General features: G+C 38.8%; 1 protein-coding gene across 1 annotated transcript in view; it reads left to right on the top strand.

The window, feature by feature from the left end:
• Positions 1-19,919, top strand: part of flnba (filamin B a) — a 63,385-nt gene that overhangs the window by 25,075 nt on the left and 18,391 nt on the right. The window contains exons 4-22 of the mRNA XM_079242377.1: positions 13-110; positions 1,897-2,044; positions 3,265-3,383; positions 3,480-3,554; positions 3,716-3,878; positions 3,994-4,194; positions 4,280-4,417; positions 6,061-6,187; positions 7,010-7,146; positions 7,380-7,573; positions 7,686-7,799; positions 8,059-8,202; positions 14,305-14,428; positions 17,540-17,700; positions 17,809-17,899; positions 18,068-18,222; positions 19,107-19,224; positions 19,352-19,431; positions 19,587-19,772. Coding sequence (XP_079098503.1) covers positions 13-110; positions 1,897-2,044; positions 3,265-3,383; positions 3,480-3,554; positions 3,716-3,878; positions 3,994-4,194; positions 4,280-4,417; positions 6,061-6,187; positions 7,010-7,146; positions 7,380-7,573; positions 7,686-7,799; positions 8,059-8,202; positions 14,305-14,428; positions 17,540-17,700; positions 17,809-17,899; positions 18,068-18,222; positions 19,107-19,224; positions 19,352-19,431; positions 19,587-19,772 — 2,573 coding nt within the window. The remainder of the gene's footprint in view (positions 1-12; positions 111-1,896; positions 2,045-3,264; positions 3,384-3,479; positions 3,555-3,715; positions 3,879-3,993; positions 4,195-4,279; positions 4,418-6,060; positions 6,188-7,009; positions 7,147-7,379; positions 7,574-7,685; positions 7,800-8,058; positions 8,203-14,304; positions 14,429-17,539; positions 17,701-17,808; positions 17,900-18,067; positions 18,223-19,106; positions 19,225-19,351; positions 19,432-19,586; positions 19,773-19,919) is intronic.

Below are 19,919 nucleotides of genomic sequence, written 5' to 3'. Positions count from 1 at the left end.
TGAACCTTGCAGGCCTGTGTCCAGACTGGGAGAGCTGGGATTCAGTAAAACCAGTGGAGAACGCGACTGAAGCCATGCAACTGGCTGACAGCTGGCTTGGCATTCCACAGGTTGGTTTCCATTTGATGCAGCGCCACAGTGAAACCTTTACTCGTTTTAGCTCTAATAACAACAAGCAAAGTCAAGATATTAAAAAATTTTAGTACCATCTCGAAAATGAAACTTGCTTTGAAGAAAGATCAGAGTAAAATGTAAGTCATGAGGGTGTGCAGCAGCGTTGGTGGAAAGATGACCTATAAGAAATGGTAATGGCCAACTTCTTTTAATTTTCACAGCCGGAGCCATGTCAGTATGTTCAGTCAAAAGTGTCACTCAAACTGATAAACATAAACTTGAACCAATCACATTACAGCTGACCGTGGGATCAGCTGCATCACAACTGAGATGACCCTCTTTGGGGGTTACATAGCTAAGCTAAAACAATGATTTGTAAACTGCTCTAATGTTATCTACAGTTCCTGCAGCACTATGAAGAGGAAAAAATGGATTCTAGCAAAATACTCTGGTCTTCAAGAGACTGACATTATCTAAGAGAAGAAAACTGCAGCGACATTTACGTGATGCTTAATCTTGTATCACCACATCATAATCCATCACATCCTGTGGTCTCTGCATCACACAGCCCCACAGAGGCTGACTCTGCTCTGGTTGTTTCTCTTCTTGGGGCCAAAGTTGACCAATAAAGTCTCACACAGGTGTGAGGCATTACTGTTTGGACAGTTTGGTTTCCTGTCTTCATTGTTTCTATTCACCATCTGAAATATTTTACAATGAGTTATGGAAGAAATGCTACTTCTCAGGAAGTAGTTAGTTAGGGGATTATGGCCTGTTCTGGTTGGCTGATTTTTTGATTTGGGTGCTTTTTTCTTTTCTGTTTTTTCCACTGTTCTCACTGTTTATCTTGATTTTACGGCTCTGAATATGCCAGTCAGTCGTAAATCTGGACACAAAGCAGTAGCCATCAAAGCACGTTATTGTACCTGCATGTTTCTCCTCTTCTGCAAGGTTGATTCTGATCATGTCTTAACGAAAGATATTGTCGCAAACCCCATTTTCATCTAGCCCTGGTTGATAATTCAGTCATACACAGTTACTGGTGCACACTAGCATGTTTTTGCTGTATAGAGATCACAACATGCTGGAGTATTGCCATAAAAAATAGTCTTTCCATTGGGCTTTTGTTTCCTCTGAGGCTGTGGGACGGTAGGGGGGGGTCTAGTTTGAAAGTCAGATTTGAACTGGGCGAAAAGCTCAGCACCTACCGAAAGGATAGATTTTCAAACCCTTTATTAGTTTAAATAAAAGGGAAGAAATTGGTTATTAAGCCAGAATGATTTTTATATGGTACGCTGTTATTTTTTTAAATAAAAGCTTTTATTCAGTTTTCTCTCACAGTAGGAACTTTTGGTGATTATTTTCTAAAAGCTACCTTAGGGAAATCATCCAATGTGCCCCAGACACTCTGGTTCTTTTCTCTCCTAATCAGCTGGAACTGCACCCATTCAGCTTTTAACTAAATTAGTTGCTGTTTACCACCCAGGATTGGTGCAACCCATCTGCATTCATAGGGTCTTCATGATAAGTATAACTTGTAGCATTATTCCGATGCTGTGTGAGAAGGTGAAACAACCCTCAGGATATCTGAGCAGATGTAATCTGCAGGCTATTTTGTATATTTTGCATTGGTTGTTTTGTATATGGGAGTCACATGGCAAATCCAGACGTGCAGAAATGACTATGAGCATCTTTAGCCTAAATCCACCCTTTTTTTTAAAGATTTTTCTATTACTCTGTTTAATTTTGTCAGTGCTAAACTTTTTGTGTGTCCACATCTAGGTGATTGCTCCAGAGGAGATCATTGACCCCAGTGTAGACGAGCAGTCGGTGATGACCTACTTGTCTCAGTTTCCCAAAGCCAAACTGAAGCCTGGAGCCCCACTTAAGCCCAAACTCAACCCCAAGAAGGCCCGTGCATACGGACCTGGTAAACTCACACAGACTCATGTTTGTTTTTCACGTCCCAACAGCGAGACTATGCTGACATAATGGATTCCTGTAACGCATAACTTTTTAAAAGCGGTATAGACCCATGTGAACCTCAATTTGTTCCCCACAGTGATAGGGAGTTCCCTTTTTGAGGGTGTACTTTTAGTTTAAAGCCTCCAGTGGGATTTTAAAAACACACCTGCAAGCACTGTCACACAAACATCAGCTAAATGTCAAATGAGGTTGGGACAGTGGAAACACTGTAAATGCTGGTCCGACAATGCAAGGAAGTGAGCTGTTTTTAGTGTGAACAATGAGCTGTACACACGTACAGGCACCGGTTAAAGCGCTTAGTAGCTAGTGGAGTGGAATGGCTAAAGAGGCTATACACACTTATAACAGGATCCTTCATTAGTGGCAGTTCTTTTGGCTTTCTTATCAGACTGACTTTAAATCTCACTATAACAACTCTATTTCCACAGTATCACTAACAGCACAGTGGTTTCTAGTCTGGTTAAGCGTTCAAACAGTTTCTTTCAGCACCTGACTGTTTCATAACTGCAGAGACTTTCTCTGGCATAATAACGAAGAATTTTTTTTTTTTTAAAAAAAAAAAAAAGAAAAGAAAAAAAAAAGCATATGTGTACTCAATTTAAGATTTTTAATCTTAGATTTCAGTTTTTGCAGTGCATTTTCAGATAGTTTTTAAAAAAAAAACAAAAAAACAACAATTTTACTGAACCAGTATTTTTTTACTATTTATTGAATGTAATTATGCTATCAGAACAAAGATGAAGGAAAAATAACTAGTTCAGCTGACACTGTGAGTATTTGAGCAGTGTTTTGAGGGTGTCTGACAAATTCTTCTTTCACTTTCATCTAAGACTTCTTCTGCAGAAGCTTGTGATGGTTGCATTGAAGAAAACACTCATTTCCTGGATGAAAACAAAGCAAAGCCTCCACCATCACTTGTATCACAAAATAAATAAATCAATGCAAACATTGTTACTGTGGGAAATGTTTAAAGCACACTGCAGCTGGATCAGACTTACTTTGTAGTGCTATAAATTGGGACCTGTGTTGTATTTAGAGCGAACACCAGTTATCCCCTTGTCACTATAAATCGAGCTTAGGTCCGTTTGTAGCTTGAGCTCATGTATGCAGAGGATTTAAATGCATGCTTTGAAGTTGTGTCACCAATAATCTTCTGTTGTGCAGGTATTGAACTGACAGGAAACAGAGTGCTGCGTCCTGCTGTGTTCACTGTGGACACATTCAGTGCTGGTCAGGGACAGGTCACCATCTACCTAGACCACCCAGATGGCACCAGAGAGGAGGTAAATATTAAGATCCTCAAGTGTCAGGCCTGCTGTGATCTTGTGTATTAAACCTCTTTTAAGTGACCCGTGACATCTTGCATTTGTGTTGAATAGCTGAAAGCAGAGCTCAACGAAGGCAAGAAGACGTACTGCGTCACCTACATTCCTCAAGTCGTGGGACCTCACAAGGTAAATTTAGAAAACTCTGTAGCTCTGAATACCTTGCAATTGAAATCTGTGAAGAATTGAATATGATTTTTAAAGAGTAAAATTGTCTTCAGTTTTAAGTTGCGCTTAAAGTGAAATTTTCTGGAACTGAAACTTTATAAAGTTCTCATTTTGTTTTCCAGGTGACTGTGATGTTTGCCGGCCAGGAGATTCCAAAAAGTCCTTTTGAAGTGAATGTGGACAAGGCGCTGGGTGACGCCTCCAAAGTGACCGTAAAAGGCCCAGGAGTCGAGCCTGTGGGAAACATTGCCAACAAACCGACCTACTTTGACATCTACACTGCAGGTGAGAAAAGGATGCTTTTCAACTAACTGGCTTCTGTTAACAGTGACAGACTGGGTAAGCTGCTTTACCACAAACTATTGTTTAAGGTTTCTCGTCTTCCTCTCCTTTTATGTAGGTGCTGGCACAGGAGATGTGACGGTCATGATCCGAGACCCTCAGGGTCACCAGAACAGTGTTGAAGTGATGATGGAGGATAAAGGCGACAGCACGTACCGCTGCACCTACCGCCCAATACAGGCGGGACCACACACGATCACTGTCACCTTTGGAGGGGTGGGAGTTCCCAGGAGCCCCTTCAGTGTGGATGTGGGACCTGGTTAGTCAATTATGCTCCACACCAATTAAATCAGGTAACATTGATAATTCAGTTTGCTCATATCGCGTCTTTCCCTCTTTGACAGCCTGCATGCCTGGAGCCTGCAGGGCCACAGGTCGCGGTCTCCAACCGTCCGGCTTGAGAGTGAAGCAGGTCGGTGATATCAAGGTGGACACCAGGAATGCTGGCAGTGGAGAACTGAAGGTGCTCATCAAGGGACCAAGTGAGTAATGTTTAGATAGTAGAGATAAAATTATACTGAACCAGCTCTCACATATGCTAGGGTTCCTGCTGAACTTCAGAAAATCTGCTTAAAATGTAATTTTAAAATGTTACTGATTTTTTTCCCCCCATCTATTATAGCTATAAAAAGGTGTAATACTTTTCTAATGGCATTAAAGCATTTTAAGAGGATGGAGATGCAATAGGATGTCATTATTAAACTGCTCATGAAATCTTTAATAATGGAAAATGTATGAACGAGGGAATGGGTTATATTTGCCATCGCTCCAACATTGTTTTCTTTTCAGTGACAAATAACTTGCATAATTTATATATTTTGTCTGGAATTTCTTTTTTGTTTTTTAAATCAATTTTTTATTTGGTTTGACAGGGGAGAGTTCACACAGTTGGCAGTGACAATAAATGTGTGTACAAAATTTAGTATGTTTTTGCGAGGTCTAAGCAATACATATATGTAAGCCTATTCCCACAGTTACATACACTTATATGCGTACATATACTCATATTCTGTTTATTTTTGTCAACCCCCCCCCCCCCCCCCCTCCTCTTCCCCCTTTATGTGAATTGTCACAACTTTTTCTTTTCTTTTTTTTTTTTTTTTTTTTTTTTTTAAAAGCAAAACAGAAAAAGAAAAAAACAAAGCAAGTAAAAAAAGAAACAAGAGCAGCTTAAGAACTAAGGGCATCATAACTCAGTCCTTAAGTGTTCATAAAGTCCAGCCATGGTTTTGTCTGGAAATATTTTAACACTTTGTGGCTTTAAAGTGCAGACTTTTTTCATTTCTTGGTATTTGGACTCAAGGAGTTGAAAAAACACACTGTTTAATAAACACTACTCTATTTAAAAGGCTCAAATGTAATTAAAAAAATTTAATTGGTGATGTTTGTAGATTCTACTCATTTCACACTCTATTTTATCTACCAAGGACAATCAAGCTCAAATCATGTAATTTACCAGGCTATTACAGACATTAGCCTTCAAAAAATTCTTAAATTACTCCCATGAAGTGTTTTTAATTCTTGTCCGTCTTTGCCATGAAGCTCTGTCCGTAAGCTTCGCTTCATTTCGCTGAATCTGAGCTGACCGTTTAAACAGATTTCAAGAATTCGTTCAGCAGCTTCTGTTTTCTCTTATCAATGATGAAGTGCAGTGACCGAAGCCACTGGCTCAGACAACGCATACTCCTGCCATCTTCTGCCTCCACATGTTTTACAGATGATGTCCACCTCAGATCCTCTTCTGTTTCAAATCTTCTCCATACTACTTGTCTTTGTAGTAAAAGACAAAGATGTTTTTTAATTATTTAATTTTGTTTTTGTTCTTTTTGGACATGAAAAGTTTCATGATCATCCCTCACTGTCCCTATTTCTCCATACAACACCACGGACATGTCCAGTAAGCTCCCAGCTGCTCTGTAAAGCTTCGTTTTTAGCCTTTTTCCCTTCTTGAGTACAACTTTTACCAGCTGAACAAATGAAGTATCAACAACGTTGTTTCTCAACCCCTCTCATCAGATGAAGGGAAAAACATGCCCAGTAGTGTTTTGTAATGTCAGCCTCATAAGAAATATGAATATAAATGTGATATAAGTGACATGCATATTAACTGTTTTTGTTCATTCAGAGGGCGTCGAAGAGCCACTGAAACAGCTCTCCAGTCAGGATGGTGTGTTCTGCTACGAGTATCACCCAAACAGTCCTGGAAAATACACAGTCTCCATTACCTGGGGTGGTCAGCACATCCCAAAGAGGTGAGGAAATACACCTCATGCAATATGAAATGAAAAGTATAAATCTTATATATTGTGTGTTCCTGGAGGGCTCTGTGTAACAGATGACGTGCTTTTTTTTCTATGAATGTTCATTGAAAGTTCATCAGATTTCTGAGAAGCCACATGTGATATTTAATAAAACGAACAAGGCAAACACTGACCTATTTAGTCAGAACAAAACATTTCTAAGCAAAACCTTTTGCTTGTCATTAAGGGTCATAAAGCTCCCACATTGAGAACCATTCATTCACAATACATTTTTTTTCTGCTGGACGAAAAGGAAGATTTAAAAAAAGTGGAAAACTTCCGAATGAGTATTTTGGTGTATGAAAATGTGAGGTATAGTTACTCTGCAGCTGCTGTACTTGAATACCTTTGAACTAAACAAGTTAAATAACAATGCAGATAATGTCAGGAATACACAGTTGTTGTGTTTCTCCGGTGAGAAATATGAATCCTTTCTCCAGTCGTCCAGTGAAGTTGCTTCTTCGCTTCAACTGGTTTAATGAGAGCCGTGTTTGTGTGAAGTACAGACCATAAATCGCAGCAGACAGTTTTATTTGGCCTGTGGGTGCTGCGTATTTACACAAACACTCTCTCACACTCTTAAAGCCAGTAACTGGTGAATATGGGATTACAGATCTGTAAGCTGCTAACTTTGTAACAACCTCATATGTAATTCATACAGTCCTAAAACAGGCACAGAAAGCCACATGCATTTTCCAAAGATCATTACAGCGACTACAGAGCAGTGAATTGTATTATTGTACACATTTTGATAGTTCTGCCTCCTCTTCTCAGTCCATTCGAAGTGGTGGTTGGTCCTGAAGCGGGGCCTCAGCAGATCAGAGCATGGGGCCCTGGTTTGGAGGGAGGCATTGTGGGTAAACCTGCTGCCTTTGTAGTGGAGTCCATTGGTCCCGATGCAGGAGTTCTGGGTAAGTTGTTTAAATGGCAACCATTTATCACCCCTAGTCATGGGATCTGTTGGCTGCTGTGATTATCTTCATGCACCAAACATGTTTTCTCAATGTAAAAAGTATCCTAGAATAGTTTCAGTGACGAGATGAAACAAGTTGAGACGCTCAGAAGTGGATAAATAAATTTAAAAAATTATTTTAAATTGGTTAAATCTTGTACTTATGAGTACTCTTATCTGATCTACTCTCAGGTTTTGCCATCGCCGGACCTTCCCAGGCTAAAATAGAGTGTGAGGATCAGAATGACGGATCATGTGATGTGCGTTACTGGCCAACAGAACCTGGTGAATACGCCATCCGTGTGACCTGCGATGAAGAGGACATTGAATACAGCCCCTTCATGGCCTACATCGTCCCTGACAACAACACCACTGACCCAGACAAGGTCTGTCAGACGTATAATCCAGTCAGAGAGCCAAGCCCTCCAACTAGCTCAGACATTTGATTGACTTTGGTTCGACAACCAGACAACTCTTTCTTTGGTTTTGTGACTGCAGGTCCAAGCTTCTGGGCCGGGTCTTGAGAAGAGTGGCTGCCTGATCAACCAGCCTGCTGAGTTCATTGTGAATGCTGAGGGTGCTGGGACAGGTCCTCTGAAAATCACAGCACAGGTTAGAGGCAGAAACCCTCTAAGCAGTTGCTACATGCGTGCACTCTTCTTGAAGCCAAGGGTGTTTAATTTAACGTCTCAATACTTTGTTCTTCCTCTTGCTCATTAAACTGCATTTAATTTTTTTCAGACCTCATCTGTTTATATTTATTTGCTCATTTTGCCAGTGAAATACCAAAAGAAGATGAAGACATTGTAATTGAACTTTTGATCAACTTTTTAATAGTATTCCTGCGTGTATGTGTGTGTCTGTTTGTTAGAATGCTGAAGGGCTTCCTGTGGAGGTGAAAGTGAGGAATAAAGGTGATGGCCTGTACCAGTGCTCCTACACTCCCACATCCCCTGTCAAACACACTGTGGCCGTTGCCTGGGGGGGAGTTGGCATCCCCAACAGCCCTTTTAGGGTAAGCAGCCAATCACAGTGCTCTGTTATGACAGAAAGTAACCTGAATCTACCCAAATACGAGGATATAGTTGAGCCAAAAAGCACCAAATTTAACCAGTCAGGGAGCATCAAAGTTGTCAAATCAGAGGCAAATTATCAGGAGAAAGGTTTGAATAAGGTGGAGGTGAAGTGTGCAGATAGATGTGGAAAAACTAAGAAGCCTCTGATAATTATCACTACATATATTGAGGAGAGGTATAGCTTTTAGCACATCAGTGCTGGGTGGAGGCGGTTGCGTCATTGTTGAACTTCAAACTCAAATGGCTCCGTGTAAGGCTGCATAAATGGATGAGTTACAACATGTTGGAGGCGTTGGTAGGTGAGTTAGCACTTTGCCACTGTTTACAGGCTTTTAGACTGAGCCAAGATCGCCTGATGAACCAAGTTTTAACAAGACATGAAAGTTAAGACAACGAACTGCAGCCTCTGTAAGAGACACTTCTCTGGTGGTTAAAATATGTGCAGGGATCAATATGATTACTGTAACGTCTCTCAGGATAAGGAATTTATAGACAGAAATGTCAAATTTAAAAATGTTATACATCTATCTAATCAGCTGTTACATAAAGGCACTGTCAATATTAACCCTAAAAAATTATTTAATAATTTAATGGGTAGGATTATTAGATTAATAGTTAAAAAATGAAGAGCAGCAGCTCTGATACAGACAGACACATCAATGATGGAGGCATCCAGGTCTGCAGATTCTTTCGGAATAAAGAACCACAGTTAGAATAAAACCGCTGTTCACTCATGTCCAAATATGTCTTAAAATGATAACTGTCTTCAGACCAGTTTTGGTTTGTATGTAATTTTTCACCATACTGATAAATACTCTAAACAACCTTTTCATTTGTCTTCCTCATCCTCACTTTGAAACTACTAATCAAAGATGAAAAAATGTTGTTGTCTTTCTGTCTTTAAACTATTTTAATATGGACAAGATAACATCATCTTATGTGCTATCTGTAATCCCTTCTCTGTAATAATTTTTTCTAGACTTTTTATTGTGTGTGTCTGTAACTTTTTTTTTTTTAACCGTTTCACTCACTTGAACTTATCTGATCCCAGCTTCAGACCTCCAGGTAGTTTATCCACAGACCAGTAGGCTTTGTTCAAGAAATAAAGTTAATAAGTTTGAAATGATTTGAGTTGAATAAGCTGATTCGGACTGGATCTGCTACTGAGATGGCATCTCACTGATTTGATCATATTAATGAATACTGTGCAACGGTTCTTCATCTATGAGGGATCCATTAACTCTAAACAAGCTGATTTGACCTATAGATCTACTAAGATGAGTTATCTTCAGCACTGACATTGATTTATGAAAATGACTCACTCTAAACACAGGCAGGGCTTAAAATATGGATTGCATTTTAAAGATAGCTGATAAGACGTAGTTGATGCCAAAGCAAACAATATTTCCACTGTTTTTCTGTTCGTTTCTAAAGTTCAAAGGACAAATATTTCAAAGTTTAATAAAGCAAAACAATGAAAACCAGATTGAAACCACATAACAGATGTCCAACTTGGAAAATAAGCAACAATTTAAATGAGATGCAAAATATAAAATCAAGAAACCCAAGGTATCCTTACATGCTTCTTTTCTTAATCTGCTTTTATTTTAGCATTTTTCTTTTGAACATTTTTAGAAAAACTATAAATCATCTAGAAAAGCAATAAATCAGCCAACCATCAGGAATCAGGCTGTTAAGCAGCTTTGACCCTTTTACTACTTTCTTACATATTCTTGGGTAATATTAGATCATTTCTTATAAATTGTGATGAGGTTGAGCTACCTGTAAACAACACATGGATGTAAAACCCAAACACAAAGTTTATGTATAAACTGGGGGAAAAAATAAAGGAACAGGAAGTGTTTCAGGGTTGCAGACGAGCGAGATCCAGGAAAAGATAAAAATCCATCAACAGACGTCCAGATTCTCTCCAAGTCAAGTAAGATGGAATATCCAAGATTAAAACCAGACAAAGGCCAAACATGGAAATCAGGAATGGGATTAGAAATGCAGGAATGTGGAGAAGAAACTGTAAAGTGCCTGGGGAGTAATGACTCATAACAAACAGGTGTGTGGTGGGAACAGACCAGTGAGGTTCTCAGCAGAGCTGGAACAGGTGTAGCGCAAGTTGATGCAAACAAAATCAGTTGTGAAATAATAATAAGCACAGAAGAATTGACAAGAAGGCAAAATCCAAACTGAGGCAAATGACACAAGTCTAACCATGTCTGAAGCTTGCTGCTGAGATGTTCAGGTTAGCATCCCAGGCAGCTTAAAGTTCAGATGAGTGAAGCTTCATCACCTTTTTGTTTTTGTTTCTAATTAATAAAAACCTTTTTCACTCTTTTCTAATTATCTCTCTCTTTTTTTTTTTTTTAAATCCAAATCATTCAGCATTAAATAGTACAGGGATACTCATTTTGGTCCTGCAAGGTTGACCAGCCAGTTTTCTGTGTATTCCTGCCTCAACACACCTGATTCAAATGAAATGTGTCTATCAGGTTCTGCACAATGAGACAGCTGTGTTGGAGCAAGGTTACATGCTCCATCGCAGACTTCATAGGACTGAATTGAATACCTTGAAATAGTAAAAATTAAACTGACCTCCAACATAAATTGATCAGTTTTTGCTGAAGCCCGAGTCCCAATCTTTGACTTATGAATTCTCCAATTGATCCTCAATTACGACGAACAGATCAACTTTTCCATTTCATGTCATATATTTTGTTCATGTGATGCCCCTAACAAAATATTCAGAAAAAAGAGAAAAAGGTTTTTTTTTTTGTTTTGTTTTTTTTTTGTTTTAAGTTGATGTTCACTAACTAAACGTTTCTGCACGAAGACATTTTTCCATTTTGTACTTTGTTCATATTGAGACTTGTTTGCTTTGTGTTCTGTGAGTTTATCAGCTGCCTTCTGCTCTAATTGATAAATGTTCAGTTTCATCCCCAGAACAAATAAGTGTCATGTGAAACTGTGTGGATGTGTTTGTGCATCATTCAGGAATGTTTAGTGATGCCAACTGAAATAAAATGTTGGCAAAGCTGTGCTCATTTCTTTGTGTGGTAACAGATGCAGCATCCAGAACGTAACACTGAGGAGCTGCTCGTACAAGAGGAGGTTCTGACATTTTTAAGAGGCTTGGCAGGGTGAAGGTGTATGATGAAATTAAACTCTGCTTGGATCAAGCTGGTGTTAAAGTGTTAGTGTGAATTGATTTTCTTAGGATTTCTTAAAGGTCCAAAGATCACTATACGAGCTTAAGACAAGCCTGTACTTGGTAAAAGGTCTATTGTATTTGGCTTTTAGAGACTTTAACCTCAGCAGTCACTGGCAGCACCTTTCTTTGACTTTAGTGTAGATACAGTGGATGGATAGAAAGCAAACAGCCACACCCAGCTCCTGACACTCCTGGAAACTTAGCTTTGTTTTGTACAAAAACAAGAAGCTCATGGTGATGCTGCTCTGCAAGTAAACAGAACCAAGAATACTCTCTGCAGATGAAAACATAGTGGTTACAATCAGAAAATCAATGGAGGCTAATCTCTGAGGCGGAAAATTGATTGATCTTGCAGTTGATGTGAAATCACGAATGGCAAGTTAAATTCCAGAGTTGTTAAATCTGAGGATTTTTTTTTTTTTTCAGAGGAGTCACCATCTCTTCTGTCAGTGCAGTAAAAATTCTGCCTCGCATTACTGCTTATTACACCTGGTTTGCTGCAGGATGTTGCTCACAAGTAAACCCAAAATATAAATGGAGGAAATGTGCATTTTGATCCTGAATGTTTGCCCAGGTTCAGTTGGTGATTTTTTTTTTTTTTTTTAGTTTTGAAGCAAATGTGGAGGACAGCTGATAAACTGATAGACTTTGTCTGACTGTGATTTGTGTAATTGGCAAAAATTACTTTAAATCAAAAGCTTGAGATTAAAAAAAAAAAATTTACTCATCTGTTTTTCAAAACCTAATTGTTATGTCTGTTGCTGCATTAACCTATTTGTCTAACACTCTAACATGCTGATTGGTTATTTTAAATCAAAATCTGTTCTAAAATCAATTTATGATGAAATTGATCGGCCAATCAAGTGGACTTAAGGGTGATTAAAAAAATAAAATGACATTTTATTGTTTTTCTGTGTTTGGTCTGTTTGTTTTAGTTTTACTTCTATAATCTGAATACTTCAGCATTCACTAACTAGAGTACTTTTTAAGTGAACTGAGGTTATAATTTCTTATGTATGCAAGTTTCTGTTATTGTAGGAAGACTTTTTTTTTTTTTTTTTTTTTTATTTTAAAAGTGTGTCAGAATAGAAAACTTCTACAGTATTTGGTCATGAAGTAATCGCGATGTCTCATGGACGGTGTCTTTTGGCCAGAAGAGCAAATAGTTTTTCCCCCATTGTTTTTCCTTTAACTGTGAGGTGGGTTTTTTGGATAAATGAATGAAGATTTATTTAAAAAAATAAATAAATAAAAAGCCTCCCTAAAAAGGTGCTACCGAGAAGGGAAAAAATAGGATGAGTTGGACCTTCTTTAGCTCTGATAAACATGCATTTGCTGTAATTATCCAATAAGACGTTCATACCGATCTGCTTAGTTAAATCCAGGTGGTGACTTTTTTTTTTTGTTTGTTTTTTTTGCTTTTTCAAGTTAATTCAGTAAAATCCTCAATAAACTTGTTTTAAATACTCCAGACAGTCTCTGCCTGACCAGTTTTTGTATTCTGAAAGCAGTTATTCATTATTATATGAAAGCATCCCTCTGAAAAGGCTCATCATGTTTAACTGGTGCTCGGAAAACGTTTTTGTCTGACTGAAAACTTTAAAAATGCATGTTTGTCCCACTGAAATCCAACTTCACAGAATTTCTAAAAGTTGGACAAATGCCCAGATACTGTGGTATAAGGTTCAAGTAATTCATGTGCATTAATCAAAGTGAATGCTTTTACTTTTATCTTGCCAGGATTTTCTCTGCAAGTAACAGAAGAAGCCTGTCTAAACTGGGAAAAAGTTTAGAGGGGCTCCATGATGCTATTTCTAGTTTTCTGAGCTCTCTACAGTGTTAGTGTTGAATACTCGTGAGACATATGAGCAGCACTGTTATTTTTTTTTTTTTATCACCTAAACATTTGGTTGTTTTCCAGCGCTCTATGTTCGGTTTCCATGGCAACTGAAACAATTGATTTTAAGGTTGTTTTTTTTTAATACTTCAAAACTGTAGTGATGTCAGGGGGAGGGACTCAGTGATTGATCATCTTCTCTAGGTTGTGCTCGTTCACGAGAAGAAAGCACAACACCTTCACTGCTCAGTATTACTACTACTAGCAGTTGACCAATCAGACGCAGCCTGCAGGCAGGACAGAGGGCAGAGCTTCCTCTGTCCGCTTGTTTCTGGCAGAGGCTGATCTGAGAGGATCAATGCAAAATGAACGGTGTGGTTTGTGAAAAATGCTTCATTATTTCTTGCCGTTCTGGACTTATTAAAACAAATTAGACTGAAATGTGCATAACAGAGCCACTTTAAGTGTGTACCGAGATATAACAATGTCCATTTCACAGATATCATAATTAACGGTCAGCTAAATAATTACATTTAGTCATAATCAGTCTACCAGGAAAAAAATCCCCCCAGTGATTAAAATCTTAAAGTGGGTACTTTGGTATCCGTCGATAAACTGATTCCTCCCCTGAGCTTCTATGTGGGAACAAGGACAGCGGTCTCGTTAAATGATTTTGAAATTCTAAACATACTGACACATGTAGGTAAGTGTTTTATTACAAAAAACAAAATACTTATCATAAAGGACATCAGCAAATGAAGCTCATTAGTTTAAAGCAAAGCCAAAACAAAACCAGAGGCTCCAGGATTGAGCTTTATGCTACTTCACATCAGTTTGTTCTTTGTAGCAAGAAAACATAAGTGATTACAGTCACTGCTGTTTTTAACATGTGCAATATAAGTGAGGAAATCATTTTTCTGCTTCAGCCATCAGATTATTTTTTGTAAAAACAGAATAAATGTTGTCATTTTGTGTTGTTTGCAGGTGAATGTGGGTGTAGGCAGCCACCCCAACATGGTGAAGGTGTTTGGGCCGGGAGTTGAGAGGAGTGGACTAAAAGCAAACGAGCCAACACATTTCACTGTGGACTGTTCAGAAGCTGGAGACGGTAAAACATGCGCACGCACGCACGCATGCACGCGCACACACACACACACAGTAATAAAGACAGGAAAATGCCCACAACTTTATTTCCATTTACACATTTAGCCTATCCACACAGTCACCTTTGTTGTAGATGGTGAAACACACACACACACACACACACACACACACACACACACACACACACACGTTTTCCTGGTATGTTCTGGCAATGATCTCAAGGCAGAAACATCCTAACAGGAAATTTCATCACTCTGACCTTCCTGAGGAGAGCAGCACGCACACTCACACATGTCATCCTTCATCACTTACCTACATAAATCCATAGCAACATTGTGGCTCACACACACACACACACACACGCACGCACACACACGTGCGCGCCTCTCCACAAGCGGACAAAGAGGAAGAAAACATCGGTTCTTACAAAGTATCATTTCTATTGTGGAAAATAAGAAGCTGCAGGCAGTGTATGCAAAGAATGTTGTTATCTGTCTAAAATCAGGAGTTTTATCAAACTACTGGTAAAATAGTTATTTTTAAACAGATTTTATGGGAACAATGGACGTAGCAATTCCTCTTGGTTTGTGTCCTGCTATGAAGCCTCAAGGTTTGGCACGTGGATGGAGCACACGGTGTCTGTAGTTGAAATGGCTGAGACGCATAACCACAAATTATAAGGATTGCTTTTCATTCAACGGCCACTCTGCATGTCGGTGATCCTAGAACTTGCATTTCTTTATACAGTTGTGGTCATTTTGGGTTCATAAAAGTAAGGACACCAGTGTGAGTAGTCAGTAACTATCTACTTGGCTTTTGTGGGTTTTCTCCTCATTTTTGAGATGGTTTTAGGCACCAAGTCTCACAGGGTTGTCCATGTTTGTGTAGTCTGCATGAAACAACATGGAACAGAATATCTAGTGAACTTCTTAAAGCTCAAATTTGACACAGTTTGACCACAACACATCCTCACTTCAGCCAAAACATCTCAGCCTTTTGCAAAACAGGTTAGGTTGTTGAAGCAGAGCTGTTGTCTACAAGTTCTCTATAAACGTCCCAAACTCATTTTCCAAAGTTAAGAGAAGTCTAAGTGTTTTCCAAAAAAAAAAAAAAAAAAAAAAGTAATTGAAGTCTGTTAAAACCCTTGGATGGTTCATAGACTCTCCTAAACAGGTTTTTCCCCGTGGTCCTCATTAAAGGGACGTTGTGTAGGAATGACTCCCATCTAATGTTGAAGTTGCATGTAGCATTAAAATGAATGGTACGTTTTAACACCTCACCTTTTAGCTGACCTTCAATTTAAAAAGCCTCAAAACCATAATGAAACCATGTCATCAGATACTCCATAGACAGTTATCTCAGGTGACAAGGTTCATCTTTTCATAAATGTTGCGAACTTCCATTAGATCATTAGTCCCGTTACAGCCGGTCACACTCCTGATGGAACTGGAGGTTTACGGGGTTTCAGTAGCTTTCATAGTTGTGGTAAAGCCAGTGGGGAAGGCTTTATGTGCTGCATTTACTGTGACAAAATCCCAGCTTCTGCCACAGCATTGAAAGCTGCTGAAACAATGTAAACACACCTCTGTACCACTGAGCCTGGTGCATTTCTGCAGGATCTACTGTTGTGTTGCTCATATTAATGAGCAAAACTGTTAACAACAAAACCAAATGAAGTTAGCTTTAGGCTAATTTGGAGCAGATGATAAGAAATCTGGCAACCTTAGGGTCCCTTTTAAAATCTTTCTCCTCCTTAAGCTCCTTCAACTTGGGGTAGACTTGCCTGATGAGTCCTATTTGTCCCTTACTGGCACCTGTAGTTTCTGCATTGCAGACTGTCACGGCGCATACCAACAGTTTACGTGTCGTATGTAAAATTCTTCCCTCATGAACACATGTCTATTATTAGCAGAGGTCATAATACACAAACGATGACACGTGATGTTTTTTATGTAAAACAGTGTTCTGTAAAATGTCATTGAAGCCTTCAAGGTTAACAAATGATGGATAATCAATCTCATCTCCTAAAGTTTTGTTTTCTTTTCTTTTTTTTCAATTCAGGTGGTTTATAACGAGTTACATTAGACTATCAGATATCAGATGTGGCCTGACAAACCAGTCTTAAATCTAGATTGAGTATTCTTTGAAACAGTAATTTAATGGTACAGTAGAATATACATCATGTGACGCTCAGGACTTCTCCTCCTATTTTACTTTATACAGATGATCAAATGAGAATCAGATGATTGATCAGTGAAAAAACTACTGTAGTGCTGCAGACAATTAATAAAATGAGCTATATCTTTAATTAAAATCTAGAATTGTGATGATATTCTCACCAGGAGAAATCTGTATTACTGAATGTTTTACTTTTGATGTGGGCTTTATTTATGTATTTTTTGTTTTTGCATTCAAGGTAACAAAAATAAATTAACTTGTGTTCTAGACTTGTAATAAGCAGGACTAATTTCTGTTTAGGTGTTTACTAGTTTGTATCAAAAAGGACCAACTTTTTCCAACACCCTAAAGCTCTAGTAAAATTTAACCTAATATCACTTGACCGCTATCGGCTCTTGTTCTCTACTCAGACAAAATGTAAACAATTTCCGGTTTCTCTCACATGGAGAGTAGTTTCTGTTGTTGTCTGTCATAGTTTCTTGTATTATTCATCGTCTCATACTATGAATTCCTTTGCTGGAACAGTTTCCTTTGCTCTGCTTCTTTCAAGCCTTTCAATGTTGCTGTAAATGCTGGCTTATTTTCACTTAGTTTTATTTGCTTGTTATGTTTTATGTTTTGAGTTTTTGGGTTTCATTGTAAAGCGCTTTGTGATTTTTATCTTGAAAGGTGCGATAAAAAATAAACATTCGCTTTACTTTGCTTTGTGTGGAACTTCAGCCTTTCAGGTTCAGTGCAGAAAAATAAGCCTAAAGTAGAAACGATGCAGCTGAAAGTTGAAAGAAGCAACTGTTTATATACATTGCAATGAGCAGAGAAACGTACGGAATATTAAACATGATTTTTTTTTCCATAGGTCTCTCACTCTGTAAGCAACATGGTTACATATTGTAGTATGTTAAGTTTACAACTTGGTTTTGGCATGTGTTTAATTTAGGTGATGTGAGCGTGGGCATAAAGTGTGACGCCAACATGCTCGGTGAAACAGAGGCTGATGTGGACTTTGACATAATCCCCAATGCCAATGACACATTCACAGTAAAATACATCCCTCCTGCAGCTGGAAAACTCACAGTCAAAGTCCTCTTCACTGACAAGGTACACACACCTCCACACACAGGCATAGTGGGTCTTTTGAAATTCAAGCTTATAGATTTTGATGTCCTAAACGTGCAGGAAATTTTATTTTAATTCTGTCATACGCAGGAAGTTCCACGCAGCCCCTTCACTGTTAAAGTGGATCCGTCCCACGATGCATCGAAGGTTAAAGCAGAGGGTCCAGGACTGGCTCGCACTGGTAGGATGCTGACTGGGATTTTGTGGAGCAAGAGTACATTTACTTCAAGAAATCTTGTATTGAATGTACTACACTCTACTGTTGTAAATCTTGTGTCATCAAGGCGATGAATTTCTAATGAAAATGTCGTAATTGTTGCATATTTTCTCTCCATCTCTGCCTGTTCAGGTGTAGAGAGCGGGAAGCCCACTCATTTCACGGTGTCGACTAAAGGGGCTGGTAAAGCTATGCTGGATGTTAACTTCTCCACTCCTGTGAATGACTTTGACATCATTGATAACTACGACTACTCTCAGACTGTCAAGTACACGCCTGTACAACAGGTATGTCACGTATACACCGAGTTATTCAACCTGGACATCAAACTTTCAACAAACTTCACAATCATGCCAGGGCACCATGCCAGCAAATAATACATCAAGATTTTATATTTGTGATGAAAACGAACCTTAAACATGCAGAAAGGATGTTAAAACCTATAAAACCAGTAAACGGGCTCGTCAGAAACGCTTGATGTGCAGTAGTTTTCACCCATCTGTGGAAAAGCAGAACAGAGCAAAGCACTCTTCATCTCATGTTGCAGCCCATTTTCAGCAGAATGAAACAAAAGGACACCACAGACAAGAGCAGTCTTTGACTTGGTCTGTGCTTGTAGCTTAGCCAAAACCCCCTCTTCATTTCTGTTTTGGGCCACTGGTCCTGGAGTTTCCTCAAAACCTGCCCACACCATACTGCATTGCTGTAAATGCCATCCAGCCTGTATATCGTATAAAAATCCTGTTATCCAAATCCAGAGGGAAAAAGACATACGCAATGCCCTGTAGTTACCCACGTTAAAGGAGTACAGTGTGCAAGGATGCTTCAAATATAACGTGATTTTACCCATAATAGGGGCATTTTTATGTCCTCCTAATGGTAAAGTCAAGCATTGTGGTTTCGTCTGCTTAATTTTTTTTTTTTTTTCTAGCTCTGAAACGCTATCAATCATCTCTTTATCATCTGACAAGTCGTCTCCTACACGTTAAGAGGTTGTTGGTTTCCTCAGGCAACCAGTCCATCCTCGCTACAGTATTGCAGGAGTGTTTTTAAAACTGCGTTTTTAAGAGTTTATTAGCTGCTGAACTTAGTTGCTGTTAGCAACCTGTTTCCTGTTTTTGGCCTGAAAGTATAAACATTGTGTAAATGAGTGTCCCGTGTGTGTCTGCAGGGAGAGATGACTATAATGGTGACGTTTGGAGGAGATCCTATTACAAAGAGTCCCTTTACAGTTGGAGTTGCTGCTCCACTGGACCTGAGCAAAGTTTCTGTGGACAACCTGAATGGAAGTAAGAAATCCTTCATACACCTGTGAACTATAGACAATTATGAAGTAAAGTCTGAATAAATTTATCAAAAAGAAATACGGAGACAAGTTATTTTTATGGTTTAAACTAAATATAAATATAATTTCAGGAGTGGAAGTTGACCAAGAGCAGCAGTTCATGGTGGACACAAAGGGTGCAGGAGGTCAAGATCACCTGGAAGTGGCAGTGGTGTGTGAAAGTTTTGTTTTGATGTTTGTTTGTTTTTTAAATTTTATTTGCACATAGATTAACATGAGCTAACAAACAGATTAATATTTCCTGGAGTAGAAAATAAAATAAGCCATTTGTTGGACTGGTCCTGACTTTGTGTGTTTTTGTATCAGCTGAGTCCCAGCCAGCGAGCAGTGCCTTGTAAAGTAGAGCCTCAGCCTGGTAATGCAAGTGCCAGACTGGTTCGTTACACCCCGAAAGAGGAAGGTGTGTATGCTGTCAACGTATCCTACAATGGACACCCTATACCTGGGAGCCCCTTCCCTGTAGAGGCCCATCTGCCTCCAGATCCCAGTAAGGTGAGGCGCAGTGTTGTCTTCCGGAAGAAAAACATTTCTGTCTTCATATAATATTCTCCGTTACAGTTTGACCTTATTATTTAATTGGCTTATTATAGCTTAACAATAGAGAAAAAAGTTTTCTTTATAGTAATTAACATTTAATTG

This window comes from Telmatherina bonti (genome assembly GCF_933228915.1).
Source record: "Telmatherina bonti genome assembly, chromosome: 6".
In the NCBI taxonomy this organism is placed as follows: Eukaryota; Metazoa; Chordata; class Actinopteri; order Atheriniformes; family Telmatherinidae; genus Telmatherina; species Telmatherina bonti.
This window is presented reverse-complemented; position numbering and strand designations above follow the sequence as displayed.